Source organism: Myiozetetes cayanensis, unplaced genomic scaffold (genome assembly GCF_022539395.1).
Source record: "Myiozetetes cayanensis isolate MyiCay16 unplaced genomic scaffold, myiCay2020 scf10, whole genome shotgun sequence".
Lineage (NCBI taxonomy): Eukaryota > Metazoa > Chordata > Aves > Passeriformes > Tyrannidae > Myiozetetes > Myiozetetes cayanensis.
The window spans coordinates 7,241,942-7,261,807 of record NW_026086605.1 but is presented as its reverse complement, the minus strand read 5'-3'; the positions used below and the strand labels follow the sequence as shown (position 1 = coordinate 7,261,807).

Below are 19,866 nucleotides of genomic sequence, written 5' to 3'. Positions count from 1 at the left end.
AACTACTTAAGGAGCAGATGCAGTAGAAATATTTCTCATTGCTATCATCCTCAGTAAAAAAGAAAACCTAACAGGTATAATCACAGAAGTGGAACAATTTACACTAAAGGGACCTCTAAAATCATGAAGTCCAACCTATTCCATGTGAAGTGGCTCAGACCCCGCCAGTCAGGATGTGAAAATCCCCAGGGATGCAGCTTCTAAAGAGGGGACGAGCCTCTCCAGAGGCAATGGGCCATGGTACAAGGTACAAGTACCCAGAAGACCAGATACAAAGAAGGAGTTCAAAGCATCAGTTTCCACAGGAATGATTGTCTACAGAGCCAGGGAGGTATTCATGGACAAATCTCTTTCAGATATTAAGAGCAGAATCTAAAGAATTAGCAATGGGTTACAGGATTTGCACTGTGTAGAAGAACTGGGCAAATTTGGACTAGTGAAGGAGAACCTGAAAGATATGGTCACACCCTTTTGGTGGCTTATGGTTGTACAGCTGGTCTTGCTCCAAAGCCTAGGTTATGTGTTTCCACATCGTAGAAGTTAACTTTATGTACATCACTAATTATTAAGCTTCCTGAGAGACTGGGTACAAAGGATATGGACTGACAGACATGGAATCTGATGTAATGCTTATGTCTGAGAGGGTGCCTTTGGGGTCAGGCTGAGCAGACTACTCCAACAACACTGGGAGTTTCATGTCTTGAGTCTGTCAATCTGTTCCCTGCTACAGCTGTATAAGCATCACATCTCCTGATATGAGCATCATTTCGTGCCCTAAATTGCTCATTTTTTTAAACCACAGAATGATGATCAGTTTGTTCCTGATTGTTCTCTAAAACCCACCTGATCCTCTGCTCCTGCAGATGATTAAACAAGTATACTTGCTATTATTATGGGATCTGACTACACATGCACTATATCGCTATTAAAATATAAATCAGCAGAGGACACTTTGAGCCCAGCTCTGAACTTCTGAGTAAGGTTGTTCTTTAATACATCATGGTATCCAAACATAACAAAACTGACAAGATAAATATGAGGTAACCCATGATAATCTTGACAGACTTGGAAATCTTATACTATGGAGAGACACCTGTGCTGTGAAATATATAGGATCCACACTCTTACCTCATTAAGACAGAGCTCTGTATCTACAGATTCATTGGATTTTCGCTTCTTCTGTGCCTATGAACAAATGCAGAATTTATTCCCTGTACAATTTATGCATACAGCAGCACAAAACACTTAGATAAATTTACATGGGTTGTCATACTCCTATAATTTCGACAGTGATTTGCACATGATTAACAAATGAACTCTCCAAATGTAACTGCATGTTTTCCAATAACATTCACATTCTCATTTGAATTTACAGCAACATTTCAAACATTCAACTAAGGGTACTTAGTAATGACAATGATGAGTGCCATCAGCTGCAGAGAACATGTTATCCTGTGGCCCCTTAAAAATGGTGTTGTATGCTCATGAGAAGAAATTAAATATGACAGTTAATAATTACCATAATACCACTGCATATTAAAAAATAATCTATCGTATGCCTCAGTTTTAGGAAAATATACAACACAGGAGTATTTTATCCTTAATGATTCTTGCCATTTTTTCAAGTATTACTATAAAAATAGAAATATGATTTTAATATATTTCATGGCTGCCAGAGAGCCTCTTCTATGACATTACAAAAAGAACATTTAGTGTCTTTTAACATGTATACTCAAATTGAACTGTTTGCTTACACTGTGTTCACTGATTATCATACATAGAATAGTGCAGGAACATTTTACATGATCAAGAATTAAAAAATTAATCTGCTATATCTTCAGCCATACCTTATGATGAACAACCATCTTTTGCTATTACTGTGTGCTCTCCACACTGACTCAAGTACGAAACATTTCAGGTGGCATCATACAAAATGAAAGCAATAATGTGCACTCTGTCTGAGGTCAGAAGGTGTTTATTATTCCCAATATTTCAAGTGAGCAGGACTGGGCTGGGCGCTTTCTGCTTTTCTACAGGAGCAAGACTAATCCCTGTGCTGTGGAAGATATTTTCAATAAAAGGTGCTGTGGTTGACTTAAGCACTTCAGTGATTCTCAGTATCAGTTCTTTCTTTGTGTATTCCAGAACCATAAACAGCACTCTTTTATAGGAGCCAATGGTGTTCAGTGTAAATCAAATGTTGTAACAGAAGACCTTGGTTTACACACCAAAACTACTGACTGCACTGGCCATGTCTGATACTTTCACCTGGAGGTTTTGCTGCACTTGCAACTTATTTTCTGCAAGAAACGAAGATCTGAATCTTACTGTGTTGCATTCATTTTACACTGCAGAATCTCCCTGGTTTTGGCACTGATGGACTGGACTAAAGCTGATGTGAGAAAGTGCTGAGCATTCTGATTTTATGCCCTCAAAAAATTATTTTCACATACAGCTATTTTATTTTATATCTGAGAGCCACTGGTCTGCCAATGGACACAAAGTAGTCTTTGACCTAATTACTGATTTTAGAATTCAAATGAAGGAACTGAACTTCTTATTAGGAAACAAATTCTCTGCTTTTAATGATACATAAATACATTAGAGACAACTGAAAAAGTGAAGCAGCTGGGATTCAAGAGAAAGACAACTTAGCTATAGTTAGAATTACATACTGTATATATGTTGATAGTTTTCATATATATGACAAAATAATAGCTCAATTCATTAACACTCTCCATAAAATTTCTTTTTTTTCTACTAATTAGTTCCATAAAAGTGGTAATGGTAAGCATAAATTTAACTGTCTAAATAGAAGAAGAAACCCCTGGAACTAAATCTGCAACAAGAGGAAGTATCCCAGTGAAGCCTTCCTGCCAATGTTTGTAGTAGTGGTTGCATTTGCAGTGGTCAGGAAACTTCCTTTAAAATCACCTGGGTAGATTTCAACTCCTACATGGCTGGCTCCAAGCATTGGGGTAAAGAAGGAGAAACTGGGTTTAAATCCTGATTTTCTTATGTCCTGAACACCCCACCTTGAATTGGAATGTGAGGCTTCTGATAAAGCTTCAGGTTCAGAGGCTCAGATCTTGACTGTATCAACTGTAAGGATCATACAAGCCTCCTATTTCTTGGTTTGTCACTCAGTGCTAAATTTCCTACTCCACACAAGTGTCTGTTCATTGGGAACACTGTGCTTTGCTGCTTATGCCTGCTTTGGATTCACAGCTCTGCTTACTCATGGTAGTTGGTCTCAACACCAAAGTTAGAATTTACATTCCTTTTGTACAGTTTTTACCAAATGAGAAAAGACAGAAATATCATTATTTTGCCTATATGCAGTAAAGTGTTCCTTTACTTCATTCTGCCTGATAAACAATAGACTGCAGCAGCTAACACCTATTTACCTTTGAGGACACTATTTTAAGGGTAAAATCAACAGCTGGAAAAAGAAGTCAGCGTAAAAAAATCTTTTCAATCATTTTGATCAACATTCCCTAGCTTTCATCTGGAGGGTGATACTTCTCTGTATCCATATACTTATTGTAGACATTGTAACATCAACAACATTTATTCAATGCATCTTCTATTATAACGACCTCCTCTCTTAGAATTGAAAAGCAATTTTAATAATCAGGAAGGCTTTTCTCTTATCAAAGCAGAAAGGACAATATCTTCTATTTAAAAATACAGCAAAAATGCAACCTTTTGTTGGGGGGAAGTAACAGGGAAAGAAAAAACTGTCATTCTGAGGCTGAGATGAGACATTATCTGCCAAGTTTCAAATTGGAAGAGTACATTTTTAGTGTTGAGTTATAAACCTGTAAAAATGGGTTATAATGGAAATACTGGCATAGGCTGCACTACTGTAATACAACAGTGCATCACTAAATCACAAGTTATGGGAAAAAAAAAACCCCAAACCCACATGCTGAAGAGAGTGCTGTAGAAAGTGTATGTCCTTTACTTACAACCGAAGGAGAACATCACTCCTGCCCTACTCTCAGGCAAAACCAACTCTACTCACAGCAGAACTGCCCTTTATGTGCTACACTGAAGTTAACAGCTTATCAGAAGTAAAAAGAAAAAAAAAAACAGGGCTTGGAGGTTATGCTGACAAACTTAGGGGAAATACACCCAGACTAGGAGACATGCATTTGAATAACAGAGGATATCCTCGGCTGTTGGATTATTTACTTTATAACATCTTCCATTATCTTAAAAAATTTAAACAAGAGAAATGACTGCCCATCACGTACAGCTGCAGACAGTTCTGACAAGCAATATCTACATCACCAATAAATTTGGGAAATGAGTTGTACATTATGCAGGATGCCAAAGATTCACTGCCAATCGCCACTGCAGGTATCCTACTTGCCTAACAAGCAGGCAAGAAGGTACCTTCAAGGTTCTGCAAGTACCTAACTCCACAGGAGTAAAACAGCACACGCAAATGGTTAAGATGTCTGTATTCAAACTTGTATGTTTTTGAATTTTCACATAAAGCTGTTATCTGGTGACAAAAAGATCTATGGGGATTCCATCATTAAATAAAAAAAATAAAAACCAAAACCAAAACCAAAACCAACCAACCAACAAACAAACAACAGCAACAACAAAAAACACCAAGAAGCGCTGGAGCAATAATAATAATTAAAAAAAAAAAAAAAAAAAAGAAAATTAGCTTAAAATGGTCAAGTGTAGGGAAGGAGCTGTGAGTTCTTTTCTACTGAGGTAAAACAGTATTTTCTAATGACTTATATACTGAGCTGTGACATGCCTCAGACTATAAAACAAAGTTACGTAAGATGGGCTGACACTCCAGCTTTGCAGGGAACTATAATTCAGCAGGGTGAGCTACTCTGGTGAAGCTGCTTCCATATTGCCAACAGGCTTGAACTCAACAAAGCTTTTACATTTTGTAAAAACAAACACCCGCTTTTCCAGAGAATCTTCTCACTGTAGTAGCACAAGCAACAGATGATATTTAGAGATAACTGTATTTATGCACCTCCTGATGACTTCAGTATCCTGTCTGTTAGTCACACACCAGCCTCGTTTTGGTCTTGCAATCTTTAGCTTTTAATATTAGAACTAAAATATTAAAATATTAGACTTGGTCAAGGGCTGGTAGAGAAACCAACTGCATGTCCAGAAAACAAAAAAATCTCTCATGAGGAGAGGCAAAATTTTACTTATTTCTTTCCTAGAAAGAAAGGTAAATCGGAACCAGCAGAAGGGCTACTGGTTTTCTGAAAGGAGAAAGGAATATTGCTTATAGAGATGTTTCTCCTTCAGAAGACTCTGTGGACCTCTGTATTTCCTTCTGATCTCAATGCATCACAGATGAGTTAAATCACGTCCTTGCTCATACACACCCTAACTAGTCTTCTCCTACCCTGCACCTAATAACTATCATAGGATCCTCCTAAACCCAGTAACTCTCTGCTTTCCATCCCCCAAATCCTTCTAACTCCATCCTTTGCAGACACTATAGCCCTGAACTTATGTCCAGAAATGCTATCTTGTAATTATGCATCCAGCTTCTGCAAATCACAGAACTACATGGTTAATAAATGCATTAAACACTGCAGCAGTATCTCACCAGGAGTCAGTACACACATTTATGGCTTGTCATCCAGCAGTATTTTTATATATCCACTCCAGCATGAATTTCTCTGTTACAGCAAGGAAAAGGTCTGACTGGGGATAGCTCCAAATGGAGGTGAGCTTTAATTTGGAGGGAGGGAAGGAGGAGAAGGAGAACAGAATATGGTGGATCTGAATATAAACAGGCACAAAGAGAGCATCCAAATTCAGAAACCAGTCTCCTTCCTTTGGTACACACTTTGAGTCTTACGTGCTTTATGAAAAGCATTGCTCAGACATTACAGGGAGAGACAACAGAAGCATCATTATGACAGATATGTGCTTTGTAGGTTGTTTTTACAGCTGATTTTAATGAGAGAGCCTTTGTCCTCTCCTGAGATGCCTGGTTAGTTATGCCCATATTAACAAGCCTTTCTGAAGAAAAGGGACAAATCCCCCAGAATACATCCTTCAAATGACCACACTTCTAAAGTAGCTATAACAAATGAGGGTTATTGTTCTTTTTGTTCTCCTCCTGTGTTGATTAGAGAGATTTACTATGCAACTAACCTGTTTTTCCAACAGGACACGAACAATAAGCAGAGAAATACACAGACTGTAAGAATGCAATCAGTTTAACTCTTCTGAACTCACTAAGTGGATGGTGCATCTATCACAACTGTCAATAATATTTTCTTATTAGCACAGTAGTACTATGCCACACTGGAGTATAATTACTCTCAATAGGGAAGATAAGCAAAGTGTGGGTAGAAGACACAGGCCACTAAAATAAGGATCCAATTCAGCATGGGGTAATTTTTAAACCCATATGAGACAGCCGGAGTGGAAAGCTATTTAAGGCTACAGAAACAATCAGCTTTGCACAATCCTGTAACAATGCAGTGAGAGCTTTGTTTTTCTGCTTTTTTTCTCTCTGCTGAATCAACCCTCAAGATAAAAGCTCGGGGCATGAAATTATCAGTCGTCATTCTGCATTAAAGCTCTACAAGCTCTGTCATGCCACTTTGTAGAGAGAAGAAAGTATCTTCTAGAAAGAAAAAAACTGCTGGCCCTATGTTCCAAAGCTACACAGATTGTTCCACCCAGCACAGTAAGAAGTAAATCACAAGTTTTTCAGCTGGGAGACATTAAATAAAGCAAACAAAGCATCCCCTTGTGCCCACATACGCACTGGGAAAACACACACCGAGTTGGGTTTTTTTACTGCATTCCCTTTATCCTCCAACATTAATCAATTCTTGCTGGATTTGAGCACTTGAGCATGAGCAACAAGAAACAGAGGGCAGGCTTAATGCAGGGAAGTTTGTTTTCTGGTCAGGACAGAGAAAAAGGAGTGGTGGGTCTCCAGAGATTATCTTCATGCCTTCCTTCAGGTTCAAAAGAAGTCTTCACCCCAGAGCAGTCTAGAGGATTCCTCTGGGAAGAGAGGCTGGAACAAATGTAGGTTCTTGTCTGCTAAAGCCATCTTTCCAGCTCTTCAGTCAAGGAGGGAGCACTGCCCAGTCTCTTCTGGACACGGCCAGGTGGGCTTGGAACAGTGCCCCTTCCTCAGATGGAGCAGTAACAATGAATCACTTCAGCTCTGATTGTGTCTAACAGACCCTGCAGACACTTGGGGCTCCTGACAGATGCAGATGGAAACACACATAGCAGCAGACACTGCTTCAGAAATCTAAGAAATGGGCCTAAGAGTTTGATAAAGTCTGATATGGATAGAGGAAAACTTCCTCCCTTCAACCTCTTTGATTTTCAGATTTTAAGAGAATCTGATTGGAGGTGGAAGAGCTGGGAGTAATCCTCCCAAAAGGAGCAAAAAGAGTATGGAAAGAAGGAGAGATGACCTATATGGTATTAATTATTGCTGGACCATTCCCAGATCCTTATCTTAATAAACATGAGACTTCATTAAGCTTTATCTCTCACTGCACTTATATGGCTGGGACAACATGGCACAAAAATTGCCTGACAGCACTCTTAAAGGTTTTATAAAAAACAGATCCTATCAGAAACACCAACCTGATCAAACGGCTTACAAGGACCAGACATAGAGATGTTCAAATATTTATTTCAAGCAATTAGTCTCCCAGTGAGCACAGCACAAAATATGACACCCAGCCAAGACAACTGAGCTGACTTACCTTTCATGGCAGTATAGTAACTTGCTAACAATTTTGTTTTCATGTTTAGTCATTCATTTAGATGGGTAAAATGAATTTCTGTAGTCCCAGATTCTTGCTTCCTATTTTTAGGGGATATTATGCAATTTTTCTAATATGGTCTTTTTATGGATTTGCCACAAGCAAATATTTTTGCATTTAGAAGGGCAGAGCAGAAAACGGAATACTAAAAAGCACAGACAGAACAAGTTTTATTAGGTTAATATCTCAATGGTGTGGGCTGTCTAGGTTGTTGGGTTTTTTCTCTAGTTATAAAACTAAAGAGCCATGTAATCCAAATTCGAGCTGTTTCGGATTTTATTATTAAAACACATCTCCCTAGTGATTCACCACAGCAATCAACCCAAGTGCCATACACAGCACTTACAGGTAGCATCTGGCTGCTGCACACTGAGCAGCATCTAAAGAAAAGCAGCAGGAACACAAAGCCATCACAGTCCCAGCTAAAAGACACACTCAGCGTTTAATTTTGAACAAAGGTAAGTAACTGAAGAACTACGGATCCCACAACACTTCTCCAGGCTGGAGTATGTGCCGCTGCACGTCGGAATACGCAAACAAAACAAAGTTGTTCAGTTTGGCAGCGGGCGAAGTACCTGCCTCCAGTATTAGGCTGGGCTCTGTGGGGCACTGGAGTGTGGTGTAAACACTCCTGAGCAGCTGTCAGCCACGGCTACTGGGGGACTAAAAGCAGCTCAGCCAGAACAGCACAGGCCTGCACTGCGCTAATGAGCCTTGAAAAGAAGCACTATGGTAATGTGGCTACAGGGCTCCTCCACGGCAGCACACGCCTCCAGGTGTGCCCTGGCAGGGACCTGCTGGCTGCAGGGAGGCTGCTCCATGCCAGGCAGCACGCACCGGGACTGTTCCTTGCTGGAAAGCTCTCCTTCATACCCAGCAGGACAGTGTGTGGCGGGACTCTCCCCCAAGAAAAACCAGGGAGGCTCTGAAGCCCCAAGCAGAGTTGCAGGAAGGGAGCTCTGTGGGGATGCTCGGTGCAGTGGTCGGCCTCATGAGACTTCCAGCCCTGAGCTGTCAGAAGGTGGAAGAGATTAAGTAAACAAGGTCACACGTTGCCTCAGCACTCAGGCAGCAGGACCAGGGCTGCTGCTCTCTGGTTCTGCAGCTGGAAGGGAAGATCAGGCAAGCTTGCTTGAACACCAGCCTGCGCGGGCCCTTGAGCGCCGAGCACTACAGGGAGCTTCCCTTTGTGTTACGCCAACCTTAAGCAACCGGTATTATTGCTGGTTTTTTGAGCACTGCATTCACTCATGAATTTTAAAAGGGAAGGGAATGACCATGAACATCTACTTTTCATTAAGTGGCTAAAAATGTTCGAGACTTTCTATTAACAGTAGTTGTATGCATGTGTGCTATTGTGAGCACTGGCATGGTAATGCACGGAAAAACAACACAGAAAGCCTTGGAAAGGGTTTCGAAAACACTTCAGATAACAAGTGACTTTGCTGCAATTACAGAGCAAAGACTACAGTAAAGCAACCCTGCACAGAAAGGTAGAAGAAACCGACCACTCAGTGAGCACCCACTACACAGCTATGCCCTCCCTGCCTCAGTTTTGTTTGCACATTTCAAGCCCAGTGCATTAATTTCCATACAACCTCAGTTGTCTGGTGATGCACCGCAAGTCCCACTAAATCCCAGCATGATCTAGAGACCAGTTCTTTTCTTTTAAAGTAATACGATTTTGAACAGTTTTGATTTGGATTAATTGAGGAATTTTTTTTTATTTTTCTGCACAATCTGCTCTCCAGAAGTGCCACTGAAATAAAAATTTAAAGCATTTTCTCCCTTCTCTAATCCGGGTAGCTTAATTTTGCAGGTGCACAGATGTATCCTCAGAACTGGCAGGGCTGAAATTTTACTAAACTTGCTGCAGTACTTGCCTCAGTTCCTTTCTAGCACTGAAAATACCATTCAGAATAAAAATATAGGAAACATTTTTTAAGATAATGTAAACAAATTTACCAAGGTGAGTCTATTAAAAAAAAAAAGGAAAAAAAACCCCAGGTTATGGTATACTGTGGCTTTGACAGGCAGTTATTCCTCAAGAATTCAGACAGAACCACACACAAAACAAGAAAATTTTCACCCAAGTAATTAATTTTTTTAATTTTTTAAATGTGAAAGGTAAGATTTCAACTTTAAGCATAGCTGCTAGCTATGTCTATGATAGTCTATTTTTATTTTCATGACAATATATGCCTTCAAAATTTTCTAAAAAGGTATTCAAATTCATTGCTATCATTCCTATTTATTAAATTTTGATGGCATTTTAATTTCGAAAAGTGAGTTACTATCATATAATTTGGATTACTGGCATTTTATTTTCTAAGACAAGCATATTTTTCAACGTATTTAAGTCATGACAGAAAAAAAATAAACATCCAATTGGTCGTGTCCACAGATCTCCATTAGCTAAGCCAGACCTTGGTTTGTCCTGTCAGCTTCCTAAACATTATTAAAAGGCCCTTGCAGAATGGATCTTAAAAACTCAATACTTGTGAGAGACTTTGATGTAGCATCCTACATTCATTCTTCCCCTGCTGAGGTGAGTGAAGGAGAGAAAAAATCATCCCCTCTCAGAAATACTAGCAGTGAAACCCTGACACTAATTCTCTTTAATGGGCTGTACTATAGTGGGCTACACTTTAATGGATGCTATTGTAGTGGCCTTCCACATATCCATTATTTACACATGAAGGATGCCCTCACACGCAACAGTTACACTGTAATTAATGAAGCTATTCAAAATAAGCAGAGAAACTCTTGTGTAAGAGGAGCCTGCAGAATCATGACCTTATTAGAGAGGTGCCTTACTTTTTACTGCCCCGATCCCACCACACCAACAGGAATTCTTCCACTGGTCAGGCAGCAGCAACTAGAAATCAAAAGTAACTGTCTAATATCATCTGTATATATGGCTCCAACCTGAACTCAGTAAGAAGTATGGAGAATTTTTTTCCATCACTGAAACAATTTCTTAGACACAAGAAGGTACTGTGAATGTTGCATGTTTAATAACTGTAACCCTATTAAAACAAAACTGAGCCTATAATAACCAGATTATGCCAATAATTACCAGATTATGCAAAACTGTATTTGCAGGATATAATCCTGCTTTGTTTCATCCCACAAGTCATTCACAGAAGGACAGAAGGCTTAAATTTATGTTTACATTTAATAAGTCAGAAAATAAAAACAGATGAATGCTAATAATGTCAGTAATGGAGATCAACAACATCTCCTTGGGTATATTTTGTTATGTTTCCATACTAAACTGGAAGAAGCTTTAGAAGATTTATTTTTACTAGTTTGCCTGTTTTTGAAGTATTATGTTGTGGTAGACTGAATAGTTCAGGGGATTATTAATGGGATATACAGCCTTAAATTCCAAGGTAGCCAGTTTAATCTAGCTCAGGTCAATACTGACAACTATTCTGTAGTATTTTTGAAATGAGGAGGTGGTTCTGAAGCACTTCTTCTCTTAAGAGGACAGGTTCAATGCACAAAAGTGGCACTAATTTGCACCTCAGACAGTGCACTTCATCAAAGAGATGGAGGAATTAAGAGGATATAGGTTTATAACGTCGCAAAGCACTCAGGATGTTTCCTTTTGCCCTTCACTTTCCTTTCTGCGAGATGAGCTGCTGTGTTAAAAAGGGGCAGTCTTCTTCCATCCTCAGATTTTTCTAAATCTACGGCAAACCCTATGATAAAAATCTTGAAGGTGCCCTATGCTACCAAATTTTAACATCCTTTAGTGGGACTCAAGAGAGAGATTAGAAGATTTCACCTAGAAAAACCATCTTAAGAGTGCTATCTGGAGAGAATCTTGATTGATGATGGCTGGCAGCAAATACTTCCCAGAGTGAATAATTGTTTGATTAATAGTTCTGGACCAAGCTGAAGCAAGTAGAAAACAGACCAAGTGAGGGGTGTTTATTGTGACCCAATCTACTCAGACGCATCTAACACTCACAAGCACCAGCTCTGTCCTACTAGCGAGTTTCAGGGTCAATACACTGCCATCAAGTATCCAGAGAGGAAGCATTAAAAAAGAAAATACATCTGGGTGTGTGTCAACTATAGCAGCAATAGGGCTTCTTGAGTTACTCCCACCTACAGTCCAGTGGACCAGTGGGTGGAAAGTCAGAACAAACACAGCATGACCCATGAGATGATACCATGTCTACTGCATATTAACACGTTATTGTATATTGACATCACAGCACTGATACTGCATCAGTGAGCATTACTGACACACTGGGCTGTCCCAGGCAGAAGTGAATTTAATGGGTTTAAGGGATGCCTTGCTCAGTGGCCAAAACGGGCTTAGCCTCTCTCGTGTCTGAGAAGAGCATCTTTAAAAGGGATTTAGGGTATCACCGGGCTGCTCACATTCGGTGGCCACTTGAACAGCATGGGATATCACACTTCTGATGTGCTGTGCACAGATGAATGTAACTGCACTCCAACAGGCTTTGTACATAACAAAGGGCAGCAGATGATGAATGAGGACTTGCAGAGCACATATGAGCAGATGCGTCTCACTGGCTGGAGATTATGTGGAGCTGCAGCTTTGCCAGTTGCTCTCTTTAAATGTCCATGGAACACCAGAGTCCAGTCCCCTGTTACACTGACATAAGCCAGCACGACTTGTATTTTAAGGGCTGTCCCCGTGACATAGACTCAGTTCAGCTCCCAGAACGCAGAGCTCTCTCTCTCACTAAGGGCACTTACCAAAGAGCTGTTTGCTACTAAATATAACATGAGCCACAAGCCTGAAGGTGAAAAGCCTCTGCCTAATTAATTATTCCTAAGTATCCTCATTAAGCTGTTCTCTGGGTATAGACAGAGTGTGTTTTTGATCTAAACCTGTTTAGCTGTGCCTATGACAATCTGAATTTCTGCTCTGCAAATAACCGTGACTGAGTCCTTAGGAACAATCAGAAAATCTTAATCAAAAGTAAGAGGGGTTGGGCAAACCCTTAATGAGAGCAGGGTTCTGCAAACAGTTGCAAGAATTTCTCAAAGTTCAAAATCACTATGAAAAAAGGGACATCTTCTTTCTTCTGAATTTGCATTTGGCTTCTGAAATTGTACACAAGCAGTTAGGTCCCTGCAGAACAGATGCCTAAACTTGCCCCTCAAGAAGCAGACCACTACAGTGCACACGAGACCAAGGTGTGCAGAACAGCATAACAACATCAAAATCATCATACAGCATTCTTCAAGAACTGAACTCAGATACAGGCAACTGTTAATACACTGCTTTTCCTAAAGGAGGGCAAGTCATTGTAAAAAACATACCGTTCATCAGAAAAGTTCTGATCAAACCACATTTCTAAATTTGTGCAGACACAAATTTAGGGTTTTCACAGATACCTGTAACTGCTTTGCTTTCATCTGGGCACACCTAATTTATATGCCCATTTATCCAACTCTCTGCACAAATTAGGTACTTAGGACTGCACGCAGCTATTTAGAGCCTACCTGGTACATGTTTTACCTGCCACATCCATAAAAAATTTGAATGCATACCTTTAAAATCTGAGCACGAATTCAGGACATCCAAATGTTTAGGTGCATGTGATAATGCATATCTAGCCTTGAATCAAAGGCTATTTAGGCCTTCTGAAAACGTCAAACTGGAAAAATATAGCATCATGTAATGCAGTATTTAGTAAATTACCACCCTGAATACCTAATTCTGTTTCAAGAAAGACATGAGGGAGGATAATCCTCTAATTCTTTAGGAGACATGCTGAGTGAACCTATGAAAAATAGGTTACACATTGCATTCTACACATCAGTCTGTTTACTTGTGACTCACGAAAAGAGCTAAGCACGCAGGAGGGTTTAACCTGAGGTGGGATTATTAGGCCAAGTCCACTGATTAGAAATAGGATTTGGTATGCAATAGTTGGGCTCTCCTGCAAAGTACACACTAAAATAAACATTTTGAACTCCTATTGATTTTGAAGGCAGGGAACTGAAATGGGTGACAGCGTCTCATGTTCTGGAACTCAACAGCAAATTGAAAAAATGCTGCAGAGTGGATGGTTTGAGGGCAACACAGAGATCAATTATTCAGGTAAGACAGCTGATTAGGAGTCATAGGGATAAAGAGTAAATAGAAGATAAAGGGTATGATTTATCCACAGTATTTGATTACTAATGTACAGTGACAACTATAAAATGAGTAGACAGGATAAAAGCAGCAAGAAAATATATTTATGTTTGGATAATGTTTTGTTATCATTAACGGGTGGGCTTTTTTAAGAGTATAGGTTACACAATTTGGTTAAAAGATTGAATTTCGTTTTCTGTCCAATAAACTTGGTTTGATTACTTGAAAAATCTATGAACACTATGGAAAAGATTCCAAATTTTAGCTCTTCAACAATGAACTATTTGTGCAGCTATGCTGCCTTGTCAGCAATGTATGGTTTAGAATAATAACTTACTATTGTATTCTAATTTCCACTGGGCTTTTCTATATTTCATTTGGTAGTAGTAACAAGGAATAAGCTATTCCTAAAAAAAAGCTTCTTTATTATTCCTGAACTACTGCTGATCATATCTGCCACACAGTAACTGCAATCTGGGTAGTTTATTTTTTAAGAATGTTAGTTTCTGGGTTACATAGAAATATCAAAGAATGATGTGCATATATGTACGGGGTAATGGATAATTACAATGTACACTTAAAGATAATTGCAATGTACACAACTCTGGAGTTAATCCATTTTTACAAGTCTATAAACAAAAGCAGAATTTGATTAGGTCGTGTGATTGCCTCTTTAAACTCAAATGACTTTATATGCACAAACATACTTCAGGTACTTGGGTTTGCTGCTGGCAGAGGAAGGCAATGTATCCTCTTTAATCCAGGATAAGGAAGCAAGGGTTGTTTCAGACATTTTACCCAAACTCAATGCAGACTTACTCCAATCCCAATTGAACCCCAGCCCACTCAGTGGTCACAACCCCCAACCCCATTTGCCCATCCTCACTTAACTTCTAAGGAAGCCAAGCCAGTGATCACACGGTGACTACTCCTGGACCATACAGGCTCAACAGCCCTTCAGTTCAGTTTTGTGCAGGCTTTTTTTCCCCATGAATCTTCATTTAGCCATTAAATCATTAGAAGGAATACAGAAAAAATAATGTAGATAAATTTCATAGTCAATTAAGTCTGTGAGGCAGCTGAGTACCCAAAGATTACAGAATGGATCTGCAAGATGAAAGGACAAAAAAAACACCTCAGAACAAAACAAAACAAACACGCACACCACAAAATCCCAACAAAAAAAAAAAAAACCACAAACCAAACAAAACCAACCAAACTAAACAAACAAAAACCCCACACACACCTCCCAAAAAACCCACCCAACAAACTGATGGGAAAAAGATTTAATAAAGACTAATGGCTAACTGGAAGTGAGGTTTCAGAGATGGTATAGATATTCCAGTAAATTGAGACTAACAGTCCATCAGCTCAATTCACATAAATAGGCAGAACTAGTCTTGGTTATCACTTCCCAAAGAGCATCTTTCCTCCATGAAAAAACAGGGTATTTCTTGAATTACTATTATTTCCAATAGGATAGGTTTCCAAGAATACAGGAAGATGTTTTAAAAGGATCTTTGGGTTTAGAGCTGCTATCTGTGTACAAGTTTAAGGGAACCTCTCTCTCTAAAAGCAGTGTGAATTCCTTTGCTGGTACTTTGGAGATGTTTAGACCCCCAGAGGAAAGGTTGCAATTCCGTGCCAGGGAAAGTAGTGTTGTCATGAAGCTGAGTGTAAGAGGATGAACAAAACTGCCACATCTACAATGGGTATGTTCTGCAAGATGAGTAAAAGGAGAGAATTTGGTGAATGTATTCAAGCCCATTTTCATCCAGTGGGTAGCATCAGGTTATCCTTTCTATTTTTCTGAGGATTGGAGTGCTCAAATCCATACACCTTCATCAGATCCTTTCACACTACTCTAATATTCATAACGATTCAGCTAAAACCAGCAACAAAGCAAGCTGAACATTTGAAAAAAAAATAACAAATAGACAATTAAACATGTGCACAAGGCTCCTAAGGCTAGTAAAGAATTCTACTGGCCTGATAACTGCTCAAGACCTACAACAGGGCAGTAGCTTCTGCCCACTACTCAATTCTTAGCTTCTTTAAAATTGTTTTGGGCTGACAATAAATCAGAGCTGTGAGTGTAAGACAGGGAACTTTAATCAACACTTCTCAGTAGCAACAGACAAAACACGATTAACACTTGTCCCATACAACAGCACAGGTTTGTTATACTTTAGGAAATGGATAGCAAATCTATGGAAACAACCTGCCCTTCACTAAGAAGCACAAAGGTGTCCAGCAGTGTCTGCAACAAGAAGACTGCAGGAGCCATCCAGGGTGACAGTAAATGAGAGAATTATAGCACAATGTGAATGCAGCAGTCATCTGTGAGCTCTTCTCTACCCACTCACACACCCAAGGATTCATAAAAATACCAGGGAACAACTATTTTGGGAACAGACTCTGGGGCAGGCAGGCCCACAACCCTACTCCCAGGATCAAGGACCATTTTGTCAACCTCTGGGTTCAGGGAATGCAACTAGAGATGAGGCAAACCTCACGAGCCTGCACCAATACTGTGCAGAACTCAGCAGGGTCCCTCTCTGGGAGCAAACCTTCTCCTCCACAGAACACGGAGGTTGTGCTACACTGCTCCCCTCAATTCTCACCCCCTCTCCCTGCAAGATGGAGAAGGCAGGTAATTCATAAAACAGTATGATCTGTGATTAAAATGCTTTACTATCCAGAATTATTGAGCCTCCACACTGTCATTTGTCTTAAACTGTCACAGTACAAAACAAACCCATCAATACTGCTTCAATAACAGTGGTTAAAAGTACATTTCAATTATAAAAGTCTTATTAAATCCTTCTGCTTGCCTAGCAAATAACAATTCTTTGCAAAGATGGCAGAACTGATAAAGATTTTATTTGCTAAACTTTGATCTATTCTGGCAACTGCTAAGCTATTTTCATACCTTAGAAAGAAACATCTCTCTATTGACAACTGGATTCATTATCTGAGATAGCACTAGCCTTTTACTTTGTTATTCCTCATGTATCTCTGTGGAGAGACTTTTTTGAGGACAACCTAATGCATTAGCATAGTTTATAATAGTAAAATATTTATTGTTTCTAGAGAACTGAAGTACACTATGTGGTTTTCAGAATAAATAAAGGCTATGTGGTGATAGCTTCACTGAGGTTAACAGCAATTCATTGAGGTTTTAAGGCAAAGAGTACCATTATGAGTTTGTGGAATAGCTAGAATATTAGGATTCCAGTGTATAATACAGACTTCTTGAAAGCTATTTCAGTTTAGATAAAAAAGTACTCGAGATTTCAAGGATTCTGCTCTTGATTTTTGTTCCATTAAAAACCCGGTGGCACAACTGATTGCCTACACTTGCTTTGCAACAGTGTCAGCCTGCTGACATTACCAGGGCTACTTTCACTTGTACAAGTACAAACGGAAGCAGAGTCATGACTAAAACCTAGTATTTGCTAATAGCAAACAATATGTCTTAAACAAAGCATTTTGTCAGGTCCCATAAATGCACAATATATTATGAACTGTACTTCCAAAGACAATACGATTAAATGTGTACCACTGCAACGCAATGACCTAGAATTTTTATTGGTAGTAGTTATGTCTTTAAATTAATTTATAATACTGTACTCCATTTTATGGCTGTTTTTTGCAGACTATAGTGAGCTATCTGTTTTAAAAAGGAAATACATGATGGACTAGGTATTTGATTGAGAATTAAAGTTGGCTGACATTAGGAATACATTTAATATGATGAAGAACCATATAAAGTAAATACCAAGGGCTATGAAGAGTTCAATTTGGCTTATCTGATGTGATCCAATTTTCTGATTCTGGTTTATTCTAGCACTTTGTATTTTTGTGGGTATTCTTATAAGAGGATACTCATGTGAAATGCAGAAACAACTGTGGCTTAGGGGAACACTGAAAAGGCTTTTAGTAGCATTAATTTGCAAAATTCTTTCTGAGGATAAGAACTATAATCTGTCCACAGAAAATTAAATTTTCTGTAAAGGTGTGTAGTACATTTTAATAAAGCTATATTTTTGTAAGTCATTAAATTGGTTTTTAGTAACCTCATACTCATTTTCAATTGAACAATTATTAAACTATAAAACAAAATTGCATGATTCCTAAGACTGCAGTCTATAGAGTTTTACAGTTTGCTATAAAGCGCTGTATTATTATAATACACTTAAGATGCTCAGACTAGTAAAACTTTTTTTTTTTAAATGAACCATAAAATATTTTATCATTGATGAAATAATTCTAAAGTATTGTGCTCTCCAGCAGTATACATGCACAATATTTTGGTCTAGTGAAAAGCATTCTAATCAAAAAAACACAATTTAAACTGTAGTTTTAATATGCAAAATTTCACTGTCTTTCAGTAACAGAAGTTTATTACACCTAACTTCCAACATTAAAAATGTTTCATCAGAGTATCAATCATTGCATATAAAATCCAGTCTCAGAGAGAGCTCTACATGCCAAAGAGACTGAGCATTAAGCAGTGCACATCTGTGTAGCTCTGGTGACAAAAACAGAGATGTGATGACTTGCACTGTTGGAAAGTTTTAGACTGTACTTTACTCCACAAATCATGACTGATCTTCTAAGTGGGCCTGATGTTCAGCTTGTAAGTTCAACCAAGTCTGGTAAATGAGAACAATTTTCTACAGACTACTGATGGCAAATGTCTCATAGCAATGCTGACACTAATATGATACATCTGAGCCTATAGGGTATGATACTTGGCTACATTCTCAAAACATTCCTCTGATGATCAAAAGTGAAGAAAAAGACTCTCTCTACTTAAGAAATTAATCAGCTTTATGCAACACATCTTTAACTTCAGCAGGATTTCAACAAGCCTGAAAACAATTTATTGTGTGTGGTCCTGATGTTCTTTGGCAAAGATGGTGACAAACCCAAGCGCAGCCTTGCTTGGAGTGGGAGCATCTACAAGATCATACCAGTAATATGTATGTATGTATGTTTGTATACGAATGTTCACTGCAAACCAGCCTTCTGGCACTGAGATCCACTGTTTCCACAGTAATACAGGCAGGATGCAACTGACATTTCCGCCTCAGAACACCAAGATTTCCGTAACATGTCTCTCACTCATGGTCCCCTCACCTTCTCTGGATCTGCTGAACAGGGGCAAGAGTCATGCAGTGAATGAACACATTTTCAGGGAATTGCACACATCCACACTTCTTGAGGACCCACTCCAGCATGGTGCTGAAGAAAACAAGGATTAACTTCACTGAAATCAATGCCAATGAAATCAATGGACAAAGCAGTATCTGTTGTGGGAAAACGGAATTTCACTTAGTGCTCCCCAAATTAGAAGGGTAAGATTAAAGATGAAACTCTAAGTTATCCCTGGCTGTCAGATTCTAATCTGAACACACAAACACTCGAGATTTCTTTAGGTACAGGAGAACTGCCACTAAAGCAAATTAAAGGCATTGCTTTTTCAGAAGAAAAGTTGCCAATAGGTGTTCTCTAAATCACTTGTACCAGCCAGCTGACCCCATTATGTCAGCTAATCCTGGAAATACAGGAGGTAAATTTAAAGCTTTTCATACGAATTGTTTAGTCAATTTTGGTTTCTTGTTTGTTTTGGCATAGCATTGGAAGTTTTATATTGCTGTCCATCTTTTACCCCCGCCTATAATTTTCTGTGTATTTGTAATGCCCAGAGGAAGAGGTCCAAGCATGACTTTTCCAAGAGACAGAGCAGGCAGGGCATTTGAAAGGACAGTGCTTGTTTACAACAGAAAAGAAAAGGAAAGATCACAGGCTGTGTGAAGAGATGGAGGAAAAAGAGTGCCAGGCATATGGGCGAGTTAATACTGGTGCTCAGGGGATAAAACAAGTTCCCCTTGTCTCTACTCCAGCGCACCATCTCAGCAG

General features: G+C 39.1%; 1 protein-coding gene across 1 annotated transcript in view; it reads right to left on the bottom strand.

Moving 5' to 3' along the window:
- The window catches only part of GFRA1 (GDNF family receptor alpha 1), a 143,769-nt gene that overhangs the window by 8,406 nt on the left and 115,497 nt on the right, over positions 1-19,866 (bottom strand). Inside the window, exon 8 of the mRNA XM_050337270.1 lies at positions 1,129-1,185. Coding sequence (XP_050193227.1) covers positions 1,129-1,185 — 57 coding nt within the window. The remainder of the gene's footprint in view (positions 1-1,128; positions 1,186-19,866) is intronic.